Source organism: Pristis pectinata, chromosome 15, assembly GCF_009764475.1.
Source record: "Pristis pectinata isolate sPriPec2 chromosome 15, sPriPec2.1.pri, whole genome shotgun sequence".
Classification (NCBI taxonomy): Eukaryota; Metazoa; Chordata; class Chondrichthyes; order Rhinopristiformes; family Pristidae; genus Pristis; species Pristis pectinata.
The window spans coordinates 12,824,224-12,848,115 of NC_067419.1; the positions used below are offsets into that span (position 1 = coordinate 12,824,224).

Consider the following 23,892-nt stretch of genomic DNA (forward strand, 5'->3'; position numbering starts at 1 on the left):
CTCACTGGCCTTTAATTTCCAGGATTATCCCCATCTTTCTTGAACAAGGGAACAACATTTGCCATCCTCGAATCCTCTGTTACCACTCCTGTGGCCAGGGAGGATGCAAATATCATCGTGTTCTGAAGGAAGTGGAGCTGGAGGCTACCTGAAGGGTGAGAGACAGAAATTGTTTTCATGGGCACAAAGGCATTGTAGGTGGAAGTGAGTTTGTGATTGGGATGATCTGCAAATGCAGAGATACAGTGGAACAAGAAGGGCCAACAGTTTGACGGATGTATGCGATGAGGGGGAGATTCTTCTCCGGGGCAAACACAGAAGGAAGTGGGGTTCAGAGGGACACGGCAGGTGTGAATGGAGAAGGATACAAGGAAGCAATCAGAGATGGTTTTACCTGTGATTTACTTGATAAGAAGCATTTGAGAAGGCAGTGTTTAAAGTTAGCCGTGAATAGTTGTGGGGATTTATAATGGAGGAAGAGGTTAAGGAGGTTAAGAAATGGTAATTGTATAAAAAAAAGTCAAAACATCTGTGCCTTCAGTTTAGAGGTTTTTTTCAATGAATAAATACACATCCAAACATTTCTGGCCTACTTATTGCTTAATCATGAACTGATGTCAAGTACGTGCATAGATTTTAGATATTGTGTTGTCAGTTGATACATTTCCGTGTATGTCTCCTTAACTGACTCTGCAATCAGTTCATTACTTTATTCATTGCTCTGCTGTATTCCTGTCCAGTTGTTAAAGTTGTTCGATCTGACCGTGCAAAGATGAGCTAACCTGGACAGTTTAGAAATCCTGAGGTGTGAATGGTGCGTCTCTAACCCAGTTCTCTGATGTGGAAGTATACAAAAGAAAAGCCATCCGGTAGTTTTTTAATCATGTTACAAAGTTACCACCCAATAACATTTTTAATTCACTTTCATTGTTCTACATCAGAAACAGCAACAGTCAGCTTTCATATATAAGGCAGGCTAGATAAATGGCTAATGAATCTGTTAACTAAAGAAATAATGCTCTTGGGGATATTCTTTAGCCACGTTTACAGGCAGCCGTGAGCTTGATGTAAAGTCATATAAAAAGTACTCTCCTGACTGTAGCCTTCCCTCGATGCTGCATTTGAGTTATCATTTAAAATTATTCACTGGTGTTCAAGAGTCGACTTTTTAACGTGCAGTATTGTGATTTTGAGGCTACGATGTGCAGAGCTGATACCCATTTGTAAGTGCACGTGTATTTTGTGTCTTAATAAGCAATAGTTTTATACTCCCAGACTGGATTCGGAACTAATGTATATAGATAAATAGTTGGTTTAAGAAAACACAAGCCAGATTGGAACTTGAGTTAGTTGCGGTTAGCTGGAAAGGCAACACTTTTGTTACCAAAGCGTGCAATGACAAGCTGTATATTCTACATGAGTTATCAGCCATACCGGGCATACGTGCTGCTAAGTTCCCCAATTGCTGATTGATTCGTTGTGACATCTCTGAGTTAAGAGCTTGACAAACTTGTTTTCCGTCTTGTTTTTTTTAAATCAACAGTTGCCAAGCAAGGCAGTGTGTATCTCTTTAAGGGGCACTGCTGGAGGGGAGGATTTGTGAGGCTGTCGCTTGAGGTGCAGTAGCATGTATTTCACAGGAGGGAGCTGTTGGCACGTTATACGCGCGGAGGCTTTGCAACAACAGTGAGTGAGTAGACCCGAGGACTAGCAGTGCTGCAGGTAGACTGAGAGAAGCCGGGTGGACGGACCTGTACTTATCCCACGCGTGCAATGGGAGAGACGGTGGTGTGATCCATGGTCACCGATTCCCATTCAAAGGTGGGGCAAGTTCAGTCAGTTGTTCTGCCTGCGGAGAAAAGTGTGACATTTGCAATGAGGACTTGCAAATTGATCTTCCAGCCTGATGTGAAGTGTTTTGTTTGGAGTTAAAAGTGCCGGCCGGGGTGACGGGAGTGCAGTCGTTCCACCGACCGGAGCGTTGTCCAGAGACAAGTGAGGAGAGTCGCCGTGTCCTACAACCCCTACCCACTCCCAAACCTCCGCCCCTTGGATCCTGCCTGACTCCGGCTGCTGGTGTGTGGGTCGCTTCCTGATAGATCTCTTCAGACACTTCGGGACTGGGGAGATTCCAACCTCCGGGGTAAGTTCCCTGGGGAAGACGGAACTGTCCACACGCACCCAGCCGTGCGCTATCCCTTCACACCCCTTCTCCCAAAGTGTTTGGCGAGCCCCTTAGGGATCTCTGAAAGGCTCCGGGGCCAGCAACAAAGTGAAAGGACAGTGCGGTTCACAGAAGGAGCCATGGACTAGGCGTACGGAGGAGCCCGGAGCTGGGGCTGGGGAAGGGGGTGGGGGAAGGTCACTGAAGGTGCGATGGCGAGAGGATGATCAGGAGGGGACCCAGCGATGAGCCTGTTGCTACTCGGAACCTCTCCAACTTGCGCCGCCGCTTCCCAAGTGGTAAATGGACAGATTGCTTTCTGAATTCGTTTGCAAAGCACCGAGTCGCGACCTGCCAATGTCCTAATCGGTGCAAGGAGGGCTGCCTCCGCTTCTGAACGTTTTGCCCTGTCGTTTGGTCCCCTGGTTAGGGAGGAGGATGCGGCGCTGGGTGCTGACGCTGTCCGTGCTCTGGGCTGCCTCGGTGAGAAGCACCGGGAGCGGGCGGAGGGAACGGAGCGAAGGGACCAGGAATTCTGCACCCAACCTGCAAGTTACTGGGTCTTCTGGTCGGCGGGGAGACGACTCCGGGCTTGCTCCTGCACTCGGGCTTCGGAACTGCTGCCTGTCTGACCTACCGGGGTCAACACAGCGATGGGACTCCGCCCGGTCACCTCTCGAGTATCGATGGGACCTGTCAAAGACCCTCCGCGGGGACTCAAGCGAGAGGTTTCCCGGGGCAATTGCACAAAGATCTCCCGGGGGAAGTGGCTCCAGGCAGCTCGTCTCCGATGGAAAGTTAGATCCCGAGAGATCTGCCTTGGTGGAAAGCAGCAGAGTTGGAATTAGCCATTCCCGGGAATTGGGCAGGCTCTTCCCAACGAGTGGGAGGTCTAAACGAGGCACGGACGAGATTAAAAACGATGGCCAAGCAAGAGGCAGGAGACAGCGAGGGGGAAACTTGCAGCCTCGCAACTCCACGGGCTGGTATGAGGCGCAAGAGCAGGAAACAGCGCTGCTCTCTCTCAACAGGTCGACGGATGGCTCCAGCAACCGCACCAGAGCAGGTTTCACCAACACCTCCCTCAGCCACACCCTGGAGGAAGCCCCGGCCGTGTTGCCCCTCCAGGGACGAGGCAAGAGGCAGCAGCTGAAGAACCCGTTCTACCCCGTGACCGAGGATTCCTATGGAGCCTACGCCGTCATGTGCCTCTCCATCGTCATCTTCGGGATTGGCATCATGGCGAATTTGTCCATCATGTGCATCGTTTGCCACAATTATTACATGAGGAGTATCTCCAACTCCCTGTTGGCCAACCTGGCTTTCTGGGACTTCCTCGTCATCTTTTTCTGCCTGCCTCTGGTTATATTTCATGAATTGACTAAAAAGTGGCTGCTGGGAGATTTTTCCTGCAAGGTGATCCCTTATCTCGAGGTGAGGAAAACAAGAAATCTTTCCAGAATTTTACACTTATTTTGGAACTACCTTCCCCATCTGTGGTTCCAAAATAGAGTCATAGAGAGATGCTGCACAGACACAGGCTGATTATCAACGCCCCCGTGTGCACACTCCCGTTGCCCGTTTTATTCTCCCCACATTCTAGTCAACTCCCCCACCATAATTCTACAATGCTAAGTGTAATTTGCAATGGCCAATTAACCTACCAGTATGCATGTTGTTGGGATTGGGGGGACCCCACACGGTCACAGGGAGAACGTGCAAACTTCACGCAGACAGTAGGGGAAAGCCAAGATTGAATCTGGGCCACTGGAGCTGAGAGGCAGCATCTCTACAAGCCGTTCTCCTGTGCCACCTAGTGTGTCAATGTACATTCTTTGGAATATGGGTGCCCCTGGTCAGAATGTACTAGCTGTTTCAAGTTGCCTACCTGCCACCCAGAAGATGGTAGTGGGCTGGTTTTATGAAACAATGCAGTCTGTGTTATGAAGAGTCTCCCACGGCACTGTTAGGCACATTATGCAGAATCAAGGGCTCCTGAGCACGTTTTAAACAGGAATCCACTCAGCACTGCAGCTTATTACCAAATTGCATGAGGTAAACTGCTCTAGACATTCATTGCCATTCCATGGGATAGATCAGGGTCCACTTCTTTCAATGTAACAATATTGTAACATGTCAACTGCTTTACAGCAATACTGAAGTTGTATTAGAACTGTGACCATAAGGTGTGGTTTTACAAATTCAAACACCTAAAGCACGTTTAAATAAAGACTAATAAATAGTCATACAGCAAGGAAACAGGCCCTTCAGTCCACTGAGTCCATACAACCATCAAGCTCCCACCTTGCACTAATTCTACACTAATCCCATTTTGTTCTCCCCTTATTCCCATCAATTCTTCCCAGATTCTACCACTCAACTACACTTGGGGCAATTTACAGCAGCCAATTAACCTACCAACCTGCAGCTCTTTGGGATGTGGGAGGAAACCAGAGCACCTGGGGGGAACCCACATGGTTACAGGGAGAACGTGCAAACTCCATGCAGACAGCACCGGAGGCCAGGGTTCAACCTGGGTCACTGAAGCTGCCAGGCAGCTGCTCTACTGTCTGCACCACTGTATAGGTAATGAAAATCATTCCCCTTTCCCATTTCTGACAAAGAGCCTTCAACGGTTTCTCTTGCTACAGATGCTGCCTGGTCGACTGAGTTTTATTTCTTTCTAATACAGACAAATAACTAATGCCCAGAAGTAGAAGTACATGCCATCATTGAGTTCCTCAGTGAAAAAGACAGCTTAATGCCCGAGGAGCAGTTAAATCATAACTGATGTTTAAACAATGCAGTGTATTACAGCTGGAAAGAAAGTAGCTTCATTGTAAAAAGAATAATATCCTGCCTTAAGTTATTATCTTGTTTCACCTTGGTAAAAGCTTGGCAGAAGAAAAGCTTGTCCATTCATATATCATTAAGATGGATTTCATCCAGGTTAATAATCACTTAATTAATCACTGCCACAGCAGTCTGTCAGTAAATAGAATGCAATAGCAAAGGTTAGGAGTCTCACCTATAGCTTATTTATTAAAATGCATATACTTATGTATAGTTGTGGATTGCATTTTGCAGGCTGATTTATGTTAGCACTGTTTAAACAAGGCAAGGCACCCAAGCATAAAGAGCCAGTCCATGCTGATTGATCCTGTTAAATGAGTCCTGAAGTAAAATACAACAGAATTAATTACATGTTTTACTGGTAATAATGGGGCATGGCAGGAGGATTCCAGCCAATTATGGACTAAATGAGTCGGTATTTTACTGAGCTGAAACGATTAAAAACCTTGAAGTAATCTCATCTCAGTGATGTTCAGCTGTGACAGTGGAATGCAATATATTGCAATCACCTCAGAAAAGGGATCTTAACATCATTTTCTATCTCTATGTAGGAGTTATCTTCTATATATGCTTCTACGATTCAGCTTTAACTGCTGTCAGTCAACAATCCACCATTAATGTGTCATGTACAATATCACTTCCTCATCTTGTGTTCATAGAAATTCTGAATTACCTGTCAAATATAGTTTATTTTTTAACACTATCCCTTCAAACACAGAGATGGGATATGAAATGTATAAAGTATTACAGAAATACTCCAATAATTTGCATTCCCATTGTTCAGAAGTCCCAGTGTTTTGGCATTCTGGCTCACTGGCCCAATTTCCTGTACTCCCTTTAAGTTTACCAGGGACCAATTTTCACACTCATAAACTCAGCGGAGCCCCCTACTCACGGTCCTTTTAAACTCCTTGGATCCCATTCCTGCACTCTTTTCCCTGGTCCTCCTCCCCGCTCTGCCGTAAACCCTCCACTCTTCCCCCAAGTTCTGAGGAAGAGTCACTAACCTGAAACATTGACTGGCTGAGTCCTTCAGCATTTCTGTTTTTGGTTCAGATTACAGCACCTGCAATTTTATTTGTTTCCCAGGACCCTTTCCTATGCTGCTTTTAAATTCACTGGGTCCCATTCCCACTCTCCCTTTAAGGTCACCAGATTTTCTTTCCCACACTCTTCCCTTTAAACTTACCTGGTTCACTGTACAATATCTAAAAAAGACAAAAGAAGTGTGCTGTCATATTGACAGGAATAATATCCAATAATCTGAAAAATCTGCCAGTCTGGCACTATCAAGGGTGCCAGATTATCAGAGTCTTAAGGTATTATTTTAGAAATCCAAACCTTTGTAGTAAAAGCAGTGATGTGTGCTGAGATTCACTTCACATGTGTCTTGCCCGCTGGAGTGCTGGCTAAGAAGAGCAAAGCCCTATTCTTTGTGCATTTTCCGGGGGGGGGGGGGGGGTGCTGCAGGGAGGGGGGTGTTCAATGAATCCTGATCTAAAGTGAAAACCTGCCTGACTTGCCCTTCAGTGGACAGGAATACAATTGCGGCATTAGAACACATTGTGAAATAAACTAGTTCAAAATAATCTCAGCAATTAATTCGGCATAGGTGCATCTTGTTAACAAGATGTGATGTGGGGGCCACAACTTTTTACAATTCATATTGTGGACCTGGATGAAGGCACCAAAGGTGTGGTTGCTAAATTTGTTGCTGACAGAAAGGAAAGTAGGAAAGTAAGCCGTGAAGAGGACATCAGGAGACTACAAAGGGACATAGATTGGGAGACACCTGGTATCTGAGGTATAATGTGGAAAGTTGTGAAATTGCCCATTTTGGCAGGAAGTTGGGGAAGAAAACTATATTTAAATGGCGAACAATTGCAAATCTCCAAGATGCATAGTGATCTGGGTGTTCTAGTGCAGAGCTTTGCAAAAGGCTAATGTACAGAAATGGCAAATAATTAGGTAAGCTAACAGACATCGTTTATTGAAAGGGGAATTAAACACAAAGCTCGGAGGTTGTGCTTCAATTATGAATGGTGTTGGTGAGAACTCATCTGTGTGCAGTATTGGTCTCCTTTTTCAAAGGAAGAAGTTAACGTGTTGAGAATCCATTTGCAGAATGTTTCATAGTTGACTGCTTGGATCGGAGGGTGGGAGGAGAGGAGTGGGTTGTCTTATGAGGAAAGCTTAGACAAACTGGGCTTGTATCCATTGGAGTTTATAAGAGTGAGAGGCCACTTGACTGAGCCTGAGGGGTTTTGACCACGAATGTGGAAAGATGTCTCTTCTTGTGTGAGGATCGAAGACGTGGGCTCACTGTTTAAAAATAAGGATCACCCACTTAATACAGAGGTGAGGCAAAATTCCTTCTTGAATCTTTGGAACTCATCCTCAAAGGATAGTGGAAGCAGTTTCTGAATATTTTTAAAGCAGTAGGGTTAAAAGTTACTGCGAATAGATAGGAATGTGGATTTCAGGTTACAACCAAACAGACATGATCTTATCAAATGACAGAGCAGGCTCGAGAGGACCAATGGCAATCTGCTCCTTGTTCATGTGTGTGTGTGTGGGTTCATAGAATAATGAAATCGAAATATTGCACTTAATGTCTTTCAAATAATTGCAATGTCACACAATGTTGTCAGTATGTAGTTTTTCATTTTCATTATCACTGTTAAAGAAAAACAAATTCTTGTATGTTACTAACTTTAGTTATTTTCTAAGACATTCAATAATGGCAGTAGGATATTGACAGAAAGATCTGAAGTGTTCAAAGATAGATGACAGGTCATGTTGTGTCAGAAACAATCATCCCTTGTCAAAAGATGACAGTCCAATAGAAAATCCAAAAAATACTCTCGACACTGGAAATCTGAAATAAAAAGAGAAAATGTTGGAAATACTCAGCAGATCAGGCCGCATCTGTAGAAAGCAAAACAGAACAATGCTGAAGCAGGCTTGAAGAACAACATCTTATCTTCCCACCGGGTATGTTACAGACTTCCAGACTCAATATCAAATTCTCCAACTTTAGGTAGCTGCTCTTTTTTCCTGTGTGTATCAGAACTGGCCATTTCTGACTGTCATAATTTTGGCTCAGTTCTTCTCTTTCTATAGGTGTAGACTGGCCTGCTGGCATTCCCACAGCCTTGCTATTAATATCACATAACACAGAAAAAGAAGCATAAGGGGTTTCTCACTACAACTTTAGGTCATTTGGTTTCACCCTATCAGAGATATTCCCTTCGTTCTACTCATTCCTTCTTCATCTTCTCTGCTACTGTAAACTAACTTGTTTTCTCTCTTTGTCTCTTTTAATGAAGGGTCCTAAACCTTAAATGTTAACTGTTTCTCTATCCACGGATGCTGCCTGACCTGCTGAGTGTTTCCAATGTTATTGCTTTTTTATTACAGTCAATTAGAAGTTGCCCAACTACTCTTCCCCTCCTCTCCCATATACTTGCCATAGTTAGATCGTCTTGTACAATTTGGCACTTCGTTTTCCACGAGACCTCACTTACCTCTACCAAAGTCATGCTGTGTTAACCACTATTCCCTCCCAATAGTCCAAATTTTAGAACTACAAATAGAAGCTCTGGAGCCCAGTCAGCTTGTTCCAGATTTGATCTCTCAATGCCACTAGGCACAACTGCATGAAATATACAAAGTGGCATGAATTAACTTGATGCATAAACTGTGCAAGTGAGATTGACAAACTGCTATACATCTGGGACAAGTACAAATCTATTCATAGAATAGTTTTGAGTACTTTTAATTTGTCTACCACATAGCTGTGCTGTTTAAATTAAAGTATCCATATTCAATAGGCAAGTAGGGTTATCACAAGCCATTCCAGTGCAAGGCTTCTAATTGCTGTCTATGGTACCTTTCAGCCAGATAAGTGCATGATGATTATCTTACAATACAACAGAGACTTCACTTTAAAGCATTTCCCTGGATGTAAAGAGCTTTGGGGCATTCTGAAAGGGACATGAAATGTATTAAATGATTGCAAGTGTTTCTTTTTTATTCCAATTGTGTAAATGTGTTGTAATGTAGGTTAATAACTGTGCACCTCACTTGTAGCTTAACTTCTATCAATCGAACAACCAAGTAGAACCAGGTATGAGAAAGGCCATTATCTGACTGCTATTCATCCGCCACCCTGTACATAAATTCTGTCATTTTGGCATCTATTTGTATTCTCAATAACAAAAAAAAATTAATGCTTGTATTTTGTCCAGCAAAACTTAGCAGTTTTTGAGTAAAGCAGTACTTCTTGATATCAGTTCCAAATTCAATTTTGATCAATTTCCAATTTGATCTTGACAATTTAAAAATGGTAATCTGTGTTTATTTTGTTTAAATTACCTTTGCTCCCAGGAGGTCTACTCAACATCAACTGACTTCCTTCTGCATTGAAGCTGATCATAGTCTTTCCTTACAATAGTGCATAACAAGTATCATATAATACTGCAGTCCATAACATTTTGTTTCACAGTTTATTCTTTTGTACAACAGGTCAGTATTTTTTGTAATGGTTCTGACAAAAAGTATTTTTATAGCATATTTAAAATTGAGCACAGTATACCTAGTGAAGACTAACTAGTGAATTATTAACCATTAGTAAATAGCAGATATGTTTCCTTTTTACATTTATCTTTGAAATGTCATTGGACCTGGAAGTTTAACATATTGTCTTTTCCATAGATGCTAAGCATTTTCAGCATTTTCTACTCTTATGTCTGATTTCCAGCATCCACAATATTTTGTTTTTCTTTGATTTTACAAATATGGTAGTATTGGTTTGATATTCTATTATCCATTTCCATTTCAAAATTGCTTTGTTAAAGTGTCTTGACATTGTAAGCAAGCAATGAGAACATCAAAAGAATGAGGTCAAAAAAATTAGGTTCAGTGCCACATAGGCCATACCTGATCAGACACACACCAAAATATAAAACAGCTTGCTAACTGCCATTGACAGAGGCTTTCTGCCTCTGAATTCACTAGCCATTGATTAAAGTGAATGGATAAGATATTGTAGATAAATGAAAAGCAGAAAACCCCAGCAATTATCAAGATGCACATCCAAATGCTGATTCCTCAGGTGAAGCACTGAAGAGTGTCAAGTGCCCATGCAGTGAGATATGGGTAAACGTTGTGCTTTCAGGAAAGGAAGAAGGAACATTTGGAAGGGATGAAATGGTGAAATATTGTTTTAAGTAGAAATTCAGCAAATGGTCTCAATGTAAATACCAGCTTCATATATTGGTATCATAATTGAAGTAACATAATGATGGGTAATAGAAAATTTTAAGAGATAAAGCATATAATCAGTCTTTAATGGTTATCTAAATTATACTCTTTAAACTTATTGTGTGTGAAATTTCTCCTATCAATAATTTGAGCAAAAGTTTTGTGAGTCTGCTCACTATCTGAGTCACCCCTTCCTTTCAGCTAGCTCCTATTTTATTACTTTGTACTCTTCAAGAGACCCTTAACAACATGATTTTGGTGCAAAGTTGAGAACTTCTAGTCAATGATATTGTGGCAGGGAAGTATGTCTCAATTCAAATTACATGCTGCAAATTAGGGCTTCCACTTGTAATATAAGGCAGTGGATTGTAAAAGGAAATCCGTGCCAACAGAGCCAGGAGTTTAAACTCCTCTCATCCTCATTAAGGACAGCACGGTGGTGTATCTAGTGGAGCTTCTGCCTCACAGCTCCAGTGACCCTGGTTCCATCCTAACCTCTGTTGCTGTCTGTGTAGAGTTTGCATGTTCTGTCTGTGACAACGTGGGTTCTCCCCCAAAGTCCCAAAAATGTGTGGGTTGGTAGATTAATTGGCTGCTGTAAGTTGCCCCTTATGTGTAGATGAATGGTAGAATCTGGGGGAGTTGATGGAATACGGGGAGAATAAAATAGGTTAGGATAGGATTAGTACATAAATGGCTGCTTGATGGTTGACATTGACTCAGTGGGTCGAAGGGCTTGTTTCCATGCCTCTCTATGGCTCAATGACTCTTCCTCTCTCAAAGGGTCACACGTGTTTGGAATTCTCTGTCCCAGAGAGCTGCAGATTCTGAATCATTTCATATATTCAAGTCTGAGATAGATTTTTGAACTATAGCAATGTCGAGGATTATGGGGATCAGGCAATGGAGTGGATTGAAAACCAAAGATGAGGTTATTCTGAAGGGATTTTGACATGAAACATCAACTTTCTCTTCCCACAGGTGCAGCCTGACCTGCTGAATGTTTCCAGCATTTTCTGTTTTTATTTCAGATTAACAGCATTTGTGATTTTTGACTTTCAATTACATAGACCATTCTCATTAGATAAGATCTCTTTATTAGTCCTATGTACTGTACATCGAAACACACAGTGAAATACATCTTTTGCGTAGTGATTTTGGGGGGCAGCCCACAAGTGTCGCCACGCTTCTGGCGCCAACATAGCACGCCCACAACTTCCTAACCCGTACGTCTTTGGAATGTGGGAGGAAACCGGAGAACCCGGAGGAAACCCACGCAGACACGGGGAGAACATACGAACTCCTACAGGCAGCGGTGGGAATTGAACCCGTGTCTCTGAAACTGTAATAATGTTACGCTAACCGCTACGCCACCGTGCCTGCCCTCAGGAGATCAACAATGTAATCTTTGGAATTTATTCATCTGGTATCACTATCATTTATTCAATACCTGTAGTCTGACCAATGTATCTAATATTCAAAAGATTTGCCTGCACCAACAGTTCAATTTAATTCGATTAAGTGAGAAGCACATCCCACTGCTTTCTACCATTATGGCAGCTTGATGCTTTAAACTAGAATTTTTAAACATTTGAAGCATCATTAACAGCAATACTGCAATTTCTGCTAATGGAAATATTGTCATTCAGAAACAATCTGATTGAAAAGCAGTGCCATTACTTCCCTTTTAACAGTTGAAGAATTTTCACTTGCCTGTGTGCTGGAAGACTATTTGAAGCTGAGTAGGATTACCCTAAACGTGCACATAGCTATCATGTTTCTGTATGGTTTACCAACATCCATTTGCTCCAAGCCTTCTCTTCTAGCACCTCAGAAGAAGACAAAATTAAAATAATTATATATGTGAAAATGTTTTTCCATATTTGCTTTATTAAAGACATATGCTCTTTTAAGGAAAAGACTGATAAATTATCTAAGATCAGTCTTTTGTATTAGCTGGTCTGCATTTGTTTGTTGCTTTTCCAATTTGCACTACAGGACATCTGCGGTATTGATTAATTAATTCCATCTTGTGCTGTGAGCATATATAGCAAAGCCAATCTTCATTGGCCATTGCTAATTGGCCTTGAAATGGTAATGAGGAGCCTCCTTGAGCTCCTGCAGCTCTTGTGAGATGGTCCAACAATACTGTTAGGCAGAGGGTTCCTGGGTATTGACGAGCAGCCGGCAGTACATGTGCAACTCAGGAAGGCATGTGATTGAAAGGGGAACCTGAAGGTTTAGCTGACCTGCAGCTCTACCTTAATCATTAGCACAGTTCTTTAGCCCAACATGTCCAAATCCTGTCTATAGTAATCCCATTTTCCAACACTCACCCCTCAGCCTTGTATGCTGTAGCAAATGTTTCTTAAATGGTGCAAGAGTATCTGCCTCCATCACCCTCTCTGACAGTGTGTTCCAGATTCCAAACACCCTCTGGGTGAGAAAAACTTCCCAAAACTTCCTCAAAGCCCCTCTGAATATCCTGACCCTCACCTTAAATCCAAGCCCTTTGGTTATGGATACCTCTGTTCAGGAGAAAAAAATCTCACTCCCTACGCTGTCTGGTCCCCTCATAAGTTTGTATGCCACAGTCAGCTTTCTGCTGGCATTCTCCACTTCAAGGAAAACAAACCCAGCGTATCCTCACATCTGAAAAACACAGTTCCAGGCAACATCCTGGTGATTTTCCTCTTGCACCCTCTCCAATGCAATGATGTCTTTTCAATATCATGTCTTTCCAAACATTGGAGGTTATGGCATTGAAAAGTACTGTCAAAAAATCCTTGGCAAGTTGGTACAAGGCATATAGTGAATAGCACAGAGTATAACAATGATACAGGAAGTGAGTGTTTTAGGCAGTGAATGTTCTTGTTAAAGAACACTTCAAGTCAATGCTTGTAATGTCTTAAAGTACAAATTACTACTGCAGAACAATGGTCTAAAATGCAGCTGTTTGAGAAAAAAATAAAACGATTTGGAAAGGTGCAATAATTGCCTCTGGATGGATGGCAAAGAATGAAGTCTGTGAGAATGTCTTACAATGGCAGGCCTACATCGATCACATTTGAAGCAGATTTGCTCTTGGCTTTAAAGATCTTTTTATTTAATGAGAGTATTGCATTTATGTCAATGGAAATTGACTTCAAACTCATAGAGTGCTAAGTTCAATCATCTTCTCAGGCTAGCTATTTCAGAGGATAGTTTAGTTTTAATACCAGGAATAAAACTGGAATAACATTTTGATTTTAAAAAGAGTTGTGATGAGAGTATTTGGGAAAATAAAGTTCACCATCATTGGGACATTGTCAGAAGGTTAGACTCCACGTTGAAGAATTGTGCAAAAAACTTCAGTGGACAACTCTATTTAGTCCTGAGATAGAACTGCACTGTTAGAGATGTCATCTTTTCAACCACTATTAAACTGAGGGCCTCTCGGGTAAAAATAATCCCATGACATTTTGCAAAGAAGAATTCTCTTAGTTCCCCACCCAGATGAATCTCTTAAATCAGAAGAAACAGATTATCAAGCTTGCTGTCGTATTACACTGTCAAAGACCAATTGTTCTGCCAAAATTGACTTCTGTATTTCCTACATCTACAAAAGTATAATACTTTCATGAGCATGAAACACTTTTGATGAGCCTAAGGTTGTGCGTACATGTTATTTCTTTATAAAATGTGCTTACAATACAGATTTACTTTTATGATATTTTTGACCTACCAAAATGTATATAGTATTTAATCTGCACATGGACTGAAGTCACAGCATCTACTGAGCATCAAAGCATGTTAACAATTATTGGCCTAAAAAGTTCCTCCTACTTCTATGATTAAATATAAGTAGTGAGGAGTTAGTTGGTAAAGAGTTGGTTGGTTCAAAAATTCAAAATAAGGATCATTGACTCGAAATGTTAAGTCTCTCTCTCTCTCTGCAGATGCTGCCTGACCAGCATTTTGTTTTTTATTTCAGATTTCCAGCCTCTTGTATCTTGATTTTCAAATGAATTAGTACTTCCATTAATATAATAAAAGTAATTTAATAATTTCAAGATCACTGGAAATCATAAATGTTTTCTCATTTCTTCAGTACTGGTGAAGGATCATCGCCCTGAAACATTAACTCTGTTTCTCTCCACAGATGCTGCCTGACCTGCTGAGAGGTTCTGCAATTTCTATTTTTCTTCCAGTTTTAGTTTCTGAATGTAACCTCACCATTACTGACATGGATAAAATATCATCTACTTCTTTGTAGAATGTGCCTATGTTTTTAGATCCATTCATCCAGCAGGCTCCAAAGTTGCCTCGAAATTTGTCAAAAGTTCCAAAAACCTCAAAGCTGCCTCCAATTGTTCATGGCAAGGATTATGAACCCTTCCACATGAGAGAGATTGTGGGTGTTATTGTGGGTGTTACCAAATAACTTAGTGCACTGAGGGCCTTGGGGATGTAGCTCAGTGGGGGCGCACATGCTTTGCACGTATGAGGTCCTGGGTTCAATCCTTGGCATCTCCACGCTGGTGATCTAGGGCAGGCACGGTAGTATAGCGGTTAGCTTAACGCTTTACAGTGCCAGTGACCCGGGTTCAAATCCGGCCACTGTCTGTAAGAAGTTTGTACGTTCTCCCCATGTCTGCGTGGGTTTCCTCCGGGTGCTCCAGTTTCCTCCCACATTCCAAAGACATACAGGTTAGGAAGTCGTGGGCATGCTATGTTGGTGCCGGAAGTGTGGCAACACTTGCGGGCTGCCCCCCAGGACACTACGCAAAAAGATGCATTTCACTGTGTGTTTCGATATACATGTGACTAATAAAGATATCTTATCTTATCTTATCTTATTGCCAGTAAAATAGTGTGCGCTAGAATTATAAAGCAACAGAGAGTCCTAGGAGTGCCAGCCAACAAGGTGTGTTAGGATCCTAGCCAACAGAGTGTGTTAGGATTAAAATTCATAAGAGAGCGTTATGTCTACCAGTCAGTAGAATGTGCTAGGATTACCAATCTGCAGTGAGCACTAGGATTACCAGCCAACTGAGTACATTACTACCCAACATAGCGCACTAGAGTTACCAGCGGTCAGATTGTTAGGATTACCAGCCAGCAGAGTGCATTGACTGGTCTGCTTACAGACGTATTTCCACTTCAAGGTGGTCACCTTAGAGAGGATTCACTTCTTCTGACATAAAGACAGCAGAGCACAACATGTGGTCTCCCACGAAAGCTCTCATCGGGCCTCCTCATTCCAATCCAGCTTCTTATAATTTAGGCTAATGTATAATGTCCATGTTATCCCTGCAAGACCCCTAAATCCCTCTGAATATCAAATTTTATTAGCACTACCTTCCACATTTTTCACTTCCATTCCTTCTACCAAAGTGGATGATGTCACATTTCCCTGTGGCTTTCCCTTTGGTACTCTAGTTTCCTCCCACAGCCCAAAACTGTGCGGATTAGTAATAAATAACTGGCCACTATAATTTTCCCCTAATGTGTATGCATCTGGTAGAATTTGGAGGGAGCTGATGAGAATGTAGATTAAAAAATCGGGATTAATGTAGGATTAGGGAAAATGGATGGTTGGCACAGACTTGACGGGCTGAAGGGCCTGTTTCTCTGCTTTCTCCGTGACTCTGCAAGTCCATCTGTCCCTCCTTCCCCAATCACCCAACTGCTCTCAAAGCTTTTCACACCCTTTTCACCTCCTACTTTTCACCCAGTTATCATTTTGTCGGCATTCTCCTTGCCTAAGTCTCTGAAATTCAGAATCATTTGACAAGTTTTTTTGTAAAAATAGAAAACAATGCAAAGATAAAGTAATTTTTATTGGGTTAGTGCAGTCTGATATGTGTGCATATTACGAGCATGGACCTATATGTGCACATCTTGTGTGCATGGGCCTCACCAGGATGTGAGTACGCACCTGAAAAGGACATAAGTGCACCCAATTGAGCATGGACATGTGTGTGGACTTCAACATAGGCCCACGTGCACACCTGGACACCAAACTATGTGTGTGCACCAGAACAGGGGCCTTTGTGTGCAGTGCTGAGCACAGAATGGTGTGTGTACACCTGAACCTGAGCCCCTATAAGTGGCCCTTAAGCACCTGTGTGTATGGAACAATAGCTATGTGTGTACATTTGAATACCAGCCATAAGACATAGGAGCAGAATTAGGCTATTTGGCCCATCGAGTCTGCTCCGCCATTCGATCATGTCTGTTTTATTTTTCCCTCTCAACCCCATTCTCCTGCCTTCTCCCCGTTACCTTTGACTCCCTTACAAATCAAGAACTTATCAACCTCCGCTTTAAATATACCCAATGACTTGGCCTCCACAGCCATCTGTGGCAATGAATTCCACAGATTCACCACCCTCTGGTGAAAGAAATTCCTCCTCATCGCTGTTCTAAAGGGACGTCCTTCTATTCTGAGGCTGTGCCCTCTGGTCCTGGACTCTCCCACTACTGGAAACATCCTCTCCACATCCACTCTCTGCAAGTCTTTCAATATTCAGTAGGTTTCAATGAGATCCCCCTCATCCTTCTGAACTCCAGTGAGTACAGGCCCAGAGCCATCAAATGCTCCTCAGACATTAACCCCTTCATCCCCAGGATCACTCTTGTAAACCTTCTCTGGGCCCTCTTCAATGCCAGCACATCCTTCCTTAGATATGAGGCCCAAAACTGCTCACAATACTCCAAATGTGGTCTGACCAACGCCTTATAAAGCCTCAGCAGTACATCCTTGCTTTTATATTCTAGTCCTCTGGAAATGAATTGCATTTGTCTTCCTTACTACCAACTCAACTGCAAGCTAACCTTTAGGGAATCTTCAAAGTCCTTTGAACCTCTGATTTCTGAATTCTCTTCCCATTTAGAAAATAGTCTACACCTTTATTCCTTCTACAAAAGTACATGACCGTACACTTCCCTACACTGTTTTCCATCTGCCACTTCTTTGCCTGTTCTCCCAACCTGTCCAAGTCCTTCCGCAGTCTCCCTGCTTCCTCAACACTACCTGCCCCTCCACCTATCTTTGTATCATCCACAAACTTGGCCACAAAGCCATCAATTCCATCATCCCGATCATTAACATGTAACGTGAAAAGTAGCAGACCCAACACCGACCCCTGCAGAACACCACTAGTCACCGGCAGCCAACCAGAAAAGGCCCCCTTTATTCCCACTCTTTGCCTTCTGCCAGTCAGCCAATCGTCTATCCATGCTAGTACCTTTCCTGCAATACCATGGGCTTCTATCTTGTGTAGCAGCCTCAGGTGCAGCACCTTGTCAAAGGCTTTCTGAAAATCCAAGTAAACAACACCCACTGACTCTCCTTTCTATCCTGCCTGTTACTTCCTCAAAGAATTCCAACAGATTTGTCAGGCAAGATCTCCCCTCAAGGAAACCATGCTGACTTCAGTCTATTTTATCATGTGCTTCCAAGTACCCCAAAACCTCATCCTTAATAATGGACTCTTAACATCTTACTGAAGTCAGGCTAACAGCCTATAATTTCCTATCTTTTGCCACTCTCCTTTCTTAAGGAGTGGAGTGACATTTTGCGATTTTCCAGTCCTCTGGGACCATTCCTGACTCTAGTGATTCTTGAAAAATCACTACTGATGCCTCCACAATCTCTTCAGCTACCTCTTTCAGACCCTGGGGTTTAGTCCATCCTGTCCAGCTGACTTATCTACCTTCAGACCTTTCAGCTTCCCAAGCACCTTCTCCTTAGTAATAGCGACTACACTCACTTCTGCCCCCTGACTCTCTCGAACTTCTGGCATGTTGCTGGTGTCTTCCACAGTGAAGACAGATGCAAAATACTTATTCAGTTTGTCCACCATATCCTTGTTTCCCTTTACTAGTGTCATCTTCCAGCGGTCCGATGTCCACTCTTGCCTCTCTTTTACTCTTTATACAGAGTATCTGAAAAAACTTTTGGTATCCCCTGTTATATTATTGGCTAGCTTACCTTCATATTTTATCTCTTCTCCCCTTATTGCTTTTTTAGTTGCCTTCTGTTGGTTTTTACAAGCTTCCCAATCCTCTAGCTTCCCGCTAATTTTTGCAATGTTGTATGCCCTCTTTTGCTTTTATGCTGTCTTTGACTTACCTTGTCAGCAACAGCCGCCTCATCCTCCCTTCAGAATGCTGCTTCTTCTTTGGGATGTAATGATCCTGCATCTTCCGTATTACTCCCAGAAACTCCTGCCATTGCTGTTCTACCGTCAACCCGGCGGGGGTCCCCTTGCAATCAGCTTTGGCCAGCTCCTCTCTCATGCCTCTGTAGTTACCTTTACTCAACTATAATACCGATACATCTGATTTTAGCTTCTCCCTCTCAAACTACAGCGTGAATTCTATTATATTATGACCACTGCCTCCTAAGGATTCCTTTACCTAAAGCTCCCTAATTAAATCTGGTTCATTGCACAGCACCAAATCCAGACTTGCCTTTTCCCTAATGGGCTCGACCACAAGCTGCTCTAAAAAGCCATCTCGAAGGCATTCTACAAATTCCTTCTCTTGGGATCCAGTACCAACCTGATTTTCCCAGTCTACCTGCATATTGGAGTCCCCCGTGACCACTGTGACATTTGCCGTTCTTACATGCCTTTTCTATCTCCTGTTGTAATTTGTACCCCACATCCTGGCTACTATTTGGAGGCCTGTATATAACTCCCATCAGGGTCTTTTTACCCTCGCAGTTTCTTAACAAGGATTCTACATTTTCTGATCCTATGTCACTTCTTGCTAAGTATTTGATTTCATTTTTTACCAACAGAGCCACCCCATCTCCTCTGCCCACTTGCTTGACTTTTCAATAGGATGAGCATCCTTGGACGTTTAGGTTCCGGCTGTGATTTTCTTTTCAGCCATGACTCTGTGATGCCTACAACATCGTACCTGCCCATGCTTAACTGTGCTATAAGCTCATCTACCTTGTCTCATATACTGCGTGTATTCAAATATAACACCTTCAGTCCTGTATTCATCACCCCTATGCATGTGTGCACCAGGATATGGACCTATGTATGCAGTGCTGAGCATGGACATCTGAACATGGGCCTTTGTGTGGGCACGTTAATGAGGGCTTTTCAGAGCAAAGGGTTCAACACCAATTGGTGTGTGTGCACCTAACATCAAAGATTACGTATGCATGCTTGGGTTAATGTTGCAAAGGCATAAACTGGAGGCTGTGGCTTGAAAGATTTCAGGATGAGGCACTTAAAAAAAAGTTTGTGTTGACATAGAGATCTTGAGTTGCTGAAAATTTTCTCATTAGAATAGTTAAAGGGAGATTTAATGGAAATAGTCAAATGCAGAATGATACTGTTTCTGGTGGTAGGGGTGTTGGTAACCAAAGGGTGCAAATGTTTGGTGATTGACAAAAGAACAAGGAGTGACATAAGGAGACATTGCCTGAAAGTTGATTCAAGAGTAGCATTCAGTCGAGAATTAGATGAGTCCTTGAAGGGGAAGAAAAATTACAAGGTTGCAGGGAAAGAACATGACTGTGGGAATTATTGAATCACTCTTTTGAGGCGCCAGCAAGGAGTCCAATGACATTGGTATTGGTATTGGTTTTGTATTGTCACTTGTACCGAGATACAGTGAAAAGCTTGTCTTGCATACTGATCGTACAGGTCAATTCATTACACAGTGCAGTGTACTTCACTGTTTTGTAATGCTCAGCTTTGAGCATACGTAACAGCACTCTGTTTATCACCAGGTGCACCTCAAGTTCCGAGTCAAAGTTCTTGTGCACCCAGCCGTCAAAGTGGCTGAGATTAAATGTTTCTCCCTGAGCACAATAGTGAGCGATATTGTTCAAATGTTGTTATGTAAAGCTAAACGGTTCCCTTATACATTGAGATGGACTCTTGACCTCACAATCTACCTTGCTTGACCTTGCACCTTATTGTCTACCTGCACTGCACTTCCCTGTAGCTGTGACACTTTACTCTGTACTCTGTTATTGTTTATACCTGTACTACCTCAATGCACTCTGTACTAACTCAATGTATCTGCACTGTGTAATGAATTGATCTGTACGAATGGTATGCAAGACAAGCTTTTCACTTTACCTCGGTATAAGTGACAATAATAAACCAATTTACCAATAAATAGAACCAGCAAAACAAATAAGATTAGCATTAGTTGGAATGATGATTCTCATGTGAGAATTTTATTGCTGCAGTATATAAAACTGACCCATAACGTTGTTCTCTTGACCGCTTCTTTTGGCAGGTTGCTTCCCTCGGAGTCACCACCTTCACTCTCTGCGCACTGTGCATCGACAGGTTCCGAGCAGCCACCAATGTGCAGATGTACTATGAGATGATTGAGAACTGCTCCTCGACGGCAGCCAAGCTGGCCGTGATCTGGGTGGGCGCCATGCTGCTGGCGCTCCCCGAGATCGCCCTTCGGCAGCTGCTCACCGAGGAGACAGCGGCCTCCTCGTCAACTGTGGACCGCTGTGTCGTGAAGATATCTCCCAGGCTGCCGGACTCCATCTATGTGTTGGCGCTGACGTATGACAGCGCCAGGATGTGGTGGTACTTCGGATGCTACTTCTGTCTGCCCACGCTTTTCACCATTGGGAGCTCCATTGTGACTGCCAGAAAAATCAGGAAGGCAGAGAAATCCTGCGCCAGAGGGAATAAGCGTCAGATTCAGCTGGAAGGCCAGATGAACTGCACTGTGGTGGCTTTGACCATCCTCTATGGCTTCTGCATCATCCCTGAAAACATCTGCAACATTGTGACTGCCTATATGGCCACTGGGGTCTCCCAGCAGACGGTGGACCTCCTTCAGCTCATCAGCCAGTTCCTCTTGTTCTTCAAGTCTTGTGTGACCCCGGTGGTCCTCTTCTGCCTTTGCAAACCCTTCAGCCGTGCCTTCCTGGACTGCTGCTGCTGCTGCTGTGAGGAATGTGGCCCCAAGTCGTCCACTGTGGCCAGCGATGACAACGACAACGAATTCACCACCGAGCTGGAGCTCTCCCCGTTCAGCACTATACGGCGGGAGATGTCCACCTATACCTCTGTGGCCACACACTGTTGAAACCTGGCACGCTGTCCTTCGACAAGATGCAAAGGTTGGATTTCTGAGACAAGTGTCCCCTTTTTTGTTGCCACGTTTTGACATCCTTTGGGAACAAACTTGATGGCACATCCCTTCCAATGTGACCTACAACACCTTTGAAACTGAATATTCTACCATATCGTGACAGATGCGTCAATGAGGAGGTGGGCTTGGCAGTTCCCGGAGGTGCAATGGAACGGTCGCCAGTCTGAGCGACGTGGCTGCAGAGGAGAAACCTGTGGCGGAATTAGATCTTAGGGTTCTTTTCCCCCCCTGTCCGTTCAGCGGGAGTTAGTAAAAAGCAGTGTCATTCAAAACATAGTGCACTGCAGTGCTGAGTCAAGGTGACGTGATCCCTCGTCCCTGGATTCAACAAAAGCTTAAGGGTGGAGTCTGTTAAGTGTGACATGCACCAGGAATTATGTGAACTAGCTAACATGCTGTCTTTTGCTGTATCGTAACTGCCGCCAGCAGTCATCCATTGACCATCTGGTTTGTAAGATTTAATATTGGAAGCTGTGTACATGAGCAGTTCAAGTTCTGATTGTCCTGATGTTGGCAATATATGGTTCCTATTTTGTGATGTTTGTTTTGTAATAATCAAGTTATAAATCAAAAACATAATTTTACTTTAATGTTCCTCCATATGGGCTCTGTAACCATTTGAGTTTTTTTAAAGAAGTTTCCTTGCAAATAAAATCGTAAGTTAAACAAAACAGCTTTCATTCATTAAGCCCTGTTCTTATCATTGTGCTTCACCAGTGTTTCATTTGGTTGGCCGAAGCACAGGTTTTAAACTGGAAATTGTTGAGGCACCTTGGCAGGTGATGACAACCACAAGGTAATGACAATAAGCAGTGGTATTGACCTAACAATATCAACAGCAATGGCAGTGATGGCAATGACCTGCCAATAACAATGGCAACAAATTTACCACCCAGCCTGAGTTCTTGCCGTTGAGCACAATGCAGTGGGCAATGTTTGTCTGCACATTAGTGGGCAATGTTTGTGATGCACGTCCAAAAAATCTTGGTGCTCTTGTCTATATCAACGATCTAGATGATAATGTGGTAAATTGGATCAGCAAGTTGCTGATGACACTAAGGTTGGAGGTGTAGTGGACAGCGAGGAAATATTTCAAATCTTGCAGAGGGATCTGAACTAACTGGAAGAATGGGCCAGAAAATGGCAGATGGAATTTAATGCAGACAAGTGTGAGGTGTTGCATTTTGGAAGGACAAATCAAGGTAGGACATACACAGTAAATGGTAGGGCACTGAGGAGTGCAGAGGAACAAAGGGATCTGGGAGTTCAGATACATAATTCCCTGAAAGTGGCGTCACAGGTCGACAGGGTTGTAAAAAAGGCTTTTGGCATCCCGGCATTCATAAATCAAATTATTGAGTATAGGAGTTGGGTTGTTATGGTAAGGTTGTATCAGTCACTGGTGAGGCCAAATTTGGAGTATTGTGTGCAGTTCTGGTCACCTAACTATAGGAAGGATATCAGTAGGATTGAAAGAGTGCAGAGAACCTTTACTAGAATGTTGCGGGGTCTTCAGGAGTTGAGTTACAGGGAAAGATTGAACAGGTTAGGACTTTATTCCTTGGAGCGTAGAAGAATGAGGGGAGATTTGATAGACGTTTCCCAAAATGATGAGGGGCATAGACAGAGTTAATGCGAGTAGGCTCTTTCCACCTAGATTAGGAGAGATAAGTACGAGAGGACATGGCTTTAGGGTGAAAGGGGAAAGGTTTAGGGGGAACATTAGGGGGAACTTCTTCACTCAGAGAGTGGTGGGAGTGTGGAATGGGCTGCCATCTGATGTGGTAAATGTGGGCTCACTCTTAAGGTTTAAGAATAAATTGGATAGATATATGGACGGGAGAGATCTGGAGGGTTATGGACTGTGTGCAGGTAAGTGGGACTAACGGAATAACGTTTCGGCACAGACTAGAAGGGTTGAATGGCCTGTTTTCTGTGCGGCATTGTTCTATGGTTCTATGTTCTATGGTTCCTTACTTTATTAAAAAAACAAAACTTGGACATACAGGGCACCCACACGTGATCGCCATTCATGTAACAGAAATTCGCCCTCACAGAATTCACAAATCACTACCTAAAAATTTGAGATACAGAATAAAATTCGCTGTTACGGAATTTATGTGGGGAAAAAAGAAGTAAATAAATAATCAATTTTTTTCAACTGGCGTTTCTTGATGCATGCGCAGGTGACGTGGCTTCTTGTTACGCAAGATCGAAATACAGAACATTTTTTAGGCATGCACCCCCCCGCAATGCGGGAGCTGCCTGTATTTTAATATCTTGACCTTGAGGTGGTGAAGGGCTGTGACATTTGCTTGCCTGAGCTGGCCACATCAAGTATTGAGAGCAAAGCATCTGACTCAGTTTACCAAAAGCAATTTAATTAAGGTGTTCAAAATCATGAGATGTTCCGATAGAGTTGTTAGGGAGAAATTGCTTCTGCTGGCAGGAGATCAATAACCAGAGACCAA

General features: G+C 43.0%; 1 protein-coding gene across 1 annotated transcript; it reads left to right on the forward strand.

The window, feature by feature from the left end:
• Nucleotides 1-917: 917 nt before the first annotated feature.
• gpr37a (G protein-coupled receptor 37a) lies at nucleotides 918-22,086 on the forward strand. The gene is made up of 2 exons (XM_052030304.1): nucleotides 918-3,598; nucleotides 20,540-22,086. The coding sequence occupies exons 1-2, from the start codon at nucleotides 2,603-2,605 to the stop codon at nucleotides 21,353-21,355; spliced, it is 1,812 nt and encodes a 603-aa protein (XP_051886264.1). The 5' UTR covers nucleotides 918-2,602; the 3' UTR covers nucleotides 21,356-22,086.
• The last annotated feature ends 1,806 nt before the right edge of the window (nucleotides 22,087-23,892 follow it).

What these genes read in the sequence shown, in the direction of transcription:
- gpr37a (XM_052030304.1), top strand. Translation starts at nt 2,603, where the DNA reads ATGCGGCGCTGGGTGCTGACGCTGTCCGTGCTCTGGGCTGCCTCGGTG. An exon ending in AGGTGATCCCTTATCTCGAG is followed by an intron (nt 3,599 to 20,539) that starts GTGAGGAAAACA and finishes TTCTTTTGGCAG; the next exon opens with GTTGCTTCCCTCGGAGTCAC.